At 33.2% G+C, this 6,071-nt stretch overlaps 1 protein-coding gene across 1 annotated transcript; it reads right to left on the bottom strand.

The window, feature by feature from the left end:
- Positions 1-390: 390 nt before the first annotated feature.
- LOC126706595 (probable flavin-containing monooxygenase 1) lies at positions 391-5,702 on the bottom strand. Its single transcript, XM_050406132.1, has 5 exons — positions 5,213-5,702; positions 4,201-4,441; positions 1,550-1,728; positions 1,090-1,439; positions 391-919 (listed from the first exon to the last, which is right to left on the bottom strand). Exons 1-5 carry the CDS (start codon positions 5,651-5,653, stop codon positions 586-588), a joined length of 1,545 nt encoding a protein of 514 aa, XP_050262089.1. The 5' UTR covers positions 5,654-5,702; the 3' UTR covers positions 391-585.
- Between the last annotated feature and the right edge of the window lie 369 nt (positions 5,703-6,071).

Raw genomic sequence — 6,071 nt, 5'->3', positions numbered from 1 at the left:
TTTTTGCATTTGCATGGGGCAATTCTGGGTTTAATTAATAATGTAGCCAACCGTGCAAGCTTTGTGGGGGTTATTTGGTGTGTCAGCCCCTCAATTTGACATAGGGACAAACATATTTGCTATGCCCCATAGGGTGGTATTCAAGTCAAACCACACATGGATAAAAATTTCCTGTATTCAAGCAACAAAATAAATAAAATGCAAGTCAAACGACACATGGCAACATGACCTGATTGATTCTTGGTGCCAAGAGGTGTACCCCCTATTGAGATATTAAATGCTTTTGGAAGGTCCTTTAAGTGGTCCTTGTTTAGTATTGCTCTTATACTCCAATTTTCTGAACAATGTAAGTAGAAATATTTTTTATTTTTGGTAGATCGAAGAAATATTGTTTATTCAAACATAGAAACCTCCTTTACATGCTACAATTTTTTTTTTTTTTGATAATACATATATATTATGTTTAATTAGTTTCCCCTTTTATGGTTATAAACTATAGATTATTCTACACTAGAAAGGAGAAACCTCTTAGCAAGTAATGAAGGACAATAATTTGCTATATTATCGCCGCTTCCTTTATTCCTCTCATATATAGTCTTGACTACCATAGGGGCTAAATGCTTCTGAAATCCAATTCTTCTTCCTCCAAGAATTCCATCCCATCTCTTCACATATTTCATCACTGTGGTTAATGCTGAAGGTAGAAATGCAGTGCCTCTTGTAGAACCTGGTTGTCTTCTTGGAGACTGCCATTTCTTTGGTTGTCTGTTCAATCATCTTCTCAACACTAGGGAGCTTGAATTTCTCATCTACGAGGCGAGCTAGCCATATGGAACGCAGCTCCGATGTATGAAGGTTTGTAACACTCTCAAGGTAACCTACAAATGCGATGTTCGGAACTAGTGGATGGATTGTGCCCCTGCAATTAAAAAAAGAAAAAGAAGAGAATTGCATCATTATTAAAAGATTGTATCTAGTGCATAAAACTTTTACTTTTGTGGGGTTTGGAAGAGGGGATTGAAGTACATTTTGACCATGTTACAGTTTAGAAGCAATGATTACAATTTTAAGAGTAGAATTGTTAATTACCTATACAAGGGCATGATACCAGAAGGATATTCTAACAAAGTACGGAAAGGCTCTGGTAAGATAGCTTTGAGCTTTTTCTTCCCATCGTAACCAGTTGCAAGAACAACAACATCAGCCTCCAGTTTGGTGTCATCATCAAATTCAATTCCTTCCTTTGAGAACCACCAATTTGATGCTCTTTTAAAGAGAATCTTTCCCTTATCAGCCTCGGTGAAGAAATTCTCTGGCATGATAGCCATCTGACAAGATGCATAGTCTTCTTCAAAAGGGTGGTCTGGTTTTAATCCATACTTCTGCAGAGGAAGTTTCCACAGCAAATAGGACTCGATAAATTTTGAAGCTCCTCGCCTCTGTCAGATCATTATATAAAACAACTTATTAACATTGGCACTCTACTCATCTACCAGACTAAAAGTTAATTTTTAAGTGCATACAGTAAAAATTAATATTGATCAATTACCATTGGAGATAAAAGAAGGCAAAGAAGAGTTCTGAGAAAGCTTTGGTTGGGCTTTTCATGGAGGAACTGAGAGGATCTTGTTGAGTAAAACATGTAAAATGGCAAACCCCAAATCCAGTAATGGGGAACTGTCCAGTGCAAAGTCCTTACCACCATGGTGCAAGGTTGTCCTTCTGGTCCTGTAAAACATCAAAATATTGATCATCTCATAATGCAATCTAAATAGCCAATCCACTAAGATACTATCCAAATTTCCTTGAAATAAAAAAAGAATATATGAATTGCAGAGGGGAATTGACAAAGGTTTAGCTTTTCTCAGAATTTGTAGAGAGGTTTCCATCATTTTAATAGAAAAATGCTAAAGTTACCGTTAAGTTTTACAGTTTTTATCACTTATATAATAAGGGTCATGCTAACGAGTGCCCTAAGGGTACTGGTTAAGAATCCAGTTAAAGAAAGTTTTTATGGGGAAAAAAAAAAAAACAATTAATATTTTAACAGCTTTTTTCATTTTCCATAAAAGTGATGTCAAAACTTTCTTTAACTAGATTCTTAACCAGTGTCCTAAGGGCACTCGTTAGCATTTCTCATATAATAAATTTATAATACTCTTAATATCACTGCTTTTTAGCAAATACAAAGGAATGACATATGGCATTTTGATTTTACATTTTTTTTTTACACAACATTTGTCACAATTTGTTAAAGTGGCTGTGAGCAGTAGGAAATAATTTTTACATGGATCCATAACTTTTCATCCATTACTCGTAGTCATCGTTTAAAAACCGAACTGGACCAGCTAGTCAAACCAATTCAACTAGGAATCAAGTACCAATTCGGTCTAGTAAAATTGCCTAAAACTGGTCAAAAACAAAGAACCGAGTGCAAAAACGGTTCAATAACCGGTTCAATTTTTACACGTTGTTGGTCATATCAAATTGGGACATAATATATGTGTCCCTAAACCTTTATGAAAACAAAATGAGGTGGAAGAAGTCAAGAAGTTCAAATGCTCCACCCAACATTTGAATTATTAAAAATAAAAATAAAAAAAGTAATTTTCTTCGTACTTTTTAATTTTGAAAGTAAAACAGGAACAAAAGTTATTTTCTTGCACATTTATTGCATCTCAAAATTTTCCATGGAAAAATTGTTGACATCAATTAAAGGGAAACATATCGGTGTCAAGAATTTTCCAAGATTGGCCCAATACGGAGCAGACATATTATAATGACACCCGTTGCTTCAGTGGGTGTTATTGAAAGTTGAAACTTAGTCTTTTTCTTTTCCTCATAATGTACAGAAGATGTGCGGAATTCTGATTCATGTGTTTTGGAATCGTCTAAAAAGTAAAAAAGTGTAAAGTCAACAAGTCAAATACGTCTTGATTGTGTGAAATCCAAACCATGCAAATTAATTCCAACTACATAACGTGAAAAGTAAGAACTAATTAAATTGCACTACATTCACTATTGTCTTTTGGACCAAATTGATTTTTTTTTCCTTTTTTTTTTTTGGGAGAAAAGAACCAAATTGATTCTATGTTTCAATTAAAGAGAAAAAAGTTTGCTGAAACAAAAGGCAATTGGCGAGCAAAAGTCCCTAAACAATCAACTTCATCCAAAATGGGTAATTACAAGTTACGGAAACAAAGGGAAAACGACAAAATTGATGCACTTAGAAGCATTTTTATTCAATCTTTTATTTATTTATATATATATATATATATATATCTCAATAAACTCACAGTTAAGTTGTATTTTCAAATGAATATTAGAATTTATTAAGTGTGATTGTGTATATTTTTTTAATATGTAATATGATAATGTGATAATTTAGAATTTGAGATGTAAAACTTAAATTTTACACTACATCCTTATAGAATTTAATCTTTATATAAAAAAGATATAATATACAAATGATACATCAGTAAGTGTTGAATGGACCTTTTAATCTTATAAAACCTCTTCTGGGCTTTGAATTGACGCAAAAAAATATATTTTTTGTGCAATTCAGCGTATTCATATCTCAATTATAAGTTTCTAAATGAAACTAGGCTTACATAGAATATTACTTATTACTTTATTAAAAATTGACTCCACTTTTGACTTAATCTTCCACGTACACTTGTGTCTGTAAAAAATTCACAACTCCTGCAGTATGGATCCCTAATAATTCAACTCTTCACTTTATCTTCCACACTTGCGGAAAATGTGAGAATTTTGATTCAAAGACTAATAGAGTTTTAAAATCATAAATTACTAGCCACTATTAGCTGTATAACCCATCAACGATCCCATTGATTTGCTTGTTAAAAATAAACTATACTACCTATTAAAAAAAAATTAAGCTAATAAAAAGAATAAAAAAAATTTGATAGGTCACTTAACAAGGTGATGACATCTGAATTGGAGCATGATGACTACACATCAATGAACTTGTTTCTTTCTTTACGATAAGGATCCAACAATATTATTTTGTGAGGGAAATAAATGAATGAAATATTAATTAACATACAAAAAAAAGGAAGAATAATAATAAAGAAACTTTGGTACCTAAAACATTTAGAGTCCAAATTCCCTCCCACAAAATGTATAGAACCTTATTTTACATATATATATAGAGAGAGAGAGAGAGAGAGATCTTCATACCTTGGTTCTCCTCTGCGCACTCGAGTGCTAAATCAATAGCTGATTTCTTGAAACCAATGACTGCAACCTTCTTCCCCTTAAGTAGTTGTGAAGTCTCTTCCTTTTGAAGTTTGCAGTAATCAATGGTATGCAAGACCTTGCCCTGAAATATTTCAGGGCCTTTGTTTCGTGGAAATTCTGGGATTTTAGGTACATCTCCATATTTTCCAATGCAAACCACAATAAACTCGAAAGCATACCACTGAAATGAATCGAATAAATTAACACAAGTCAATATAATAATAATAATAATAATAATAATAATAATAATATAATCTAGTCAGTAGTCACCAAAATACTAGGTAGATGTAAAGATAATACTAACGATCGCATATACATAGACGTTTGACCTTAATTTCTAGGTAATACACAAAGAAGTTTCATTATACGATTCCTCGTATTGTCAACTATACAATCGGTGGACCACAAAGGATCACACAAAAATTGTATATTTATAGTCTACCCATGTGTGTTTGATTTATTTCGTTTCATTTTATACTTTCATTACTCAAAAAAAAAAAAAAAAAAAAAAAAGATTTTTGACAAGCAAAGATTGCTAAAACATAAAGTTGAACGCTCATATTGAAACAAAAGATTTTTACTCATTGTCAACAAATTATATATCCCGCTTATCGCAAAATATATAAGACTTTGAAGGTTGACATAGGCCAAACTACAAGGTGTCAAATTTTTTCTTGGAGGCCAGCCAGGATTTAAAAAAAAATAAAAAAATAAAAAATAAAAAATAAAAAAAGAAAAAGAAAAAAAGAGAGAGATTAGAAATTAGGAAATTCCGGAGTCGGTAGGTTCTAAATAGATAGGAAAACACGGAGTAAATGAAAGGAAAAACACAAAGAAAGAAATAAGAAAATCATGTTCTTTTTCTTTGGAACCCTAGCTAGTAAAACCCTAGTAGCCATTTTTTTTTATTAGTTAAAGAAAAAAAAAAGAAAAGAAAAAAAAGGATAAAGACCTCAATGGCATCTGAATGGTTGGTTTGCACAGCAACCTCCCAAACAGGGTGTCCAGGCAATATAGTAGGATAGTCACCAGGTTTCCCAGTGAGATCAGTGGCTTCCCTATCACCAACAAACCTAATCTCCACCACTTTTGAGTTGAACCTCACAAACTTGAGGACATCAAAGTGGTTAGCATAAGATGTTAAGTATTCCAATATCTCAGTATAAGATGGAAAACTTGTGCTATCCCTATCAGACCAAGGGAAATCAGAAAACTCATAATCACAACGAAGGGACTGAAGCTTCGTGGAACTGTAAGAACAATGCCTCCAGACACCACCAATAGAGTCAGAGGCTTCAAAGACTAAAGGGTTGTGGTGGGCTAGTTGTTTAGCGGCTGCTAAGCCACTAACACCAGCTCCTATTATGCCAATTTTTGAGGAAACAGGAGCCATTTTTGATGTGATGTGAGCTGAGAGCTATAGGGTTGAAACTAGAAATGTGTTTGGTTTATGATAGTATGGAATAATGGGAAGGCTTTGCTTGGTATTTATAGCGATTTTGCATGAGTGGCCAAGCTGAGAGCACGTGTTACGAAAAAGAGAGGTTGGTGAAGGGCCAAATGTGAGTATTACCGAACCAAAAATAATAATATTGGTCTAAAGCTGTAATTGATTAGTGAGGAAAGGGAAATTTCGTCCATTCCCTGGTTTTTCCTTAGTGGTACATGGTAATTATATGGTGGAATTTCTCAGTAACTTCTTTTTCTTTTTTTCTTGGTAAATACATGCCTTTAAAGACTAAGCAGATAAAACATAGTTAGGAGGACAACACCTCTCGCAATGAAGCAAAAAATCGGCAAGGAAACTATGA

Source organism: Quercus robur, chromosome 11, assembly GCF_932294415.1.
Source record: "Quercus robur chromosome 11, dhQueRobu3.1, whole genome shotgun sequence".
Taxonomy (NCBI): Eukaryota; Viridiplantae; Streptophyta; class Magnoliopsida; order Fagales; family Fagaceae; genus Quercus; species Quercus robur.
This window is presented reverse-complemented; position numbering and strand designations above follow the sequence as displayed.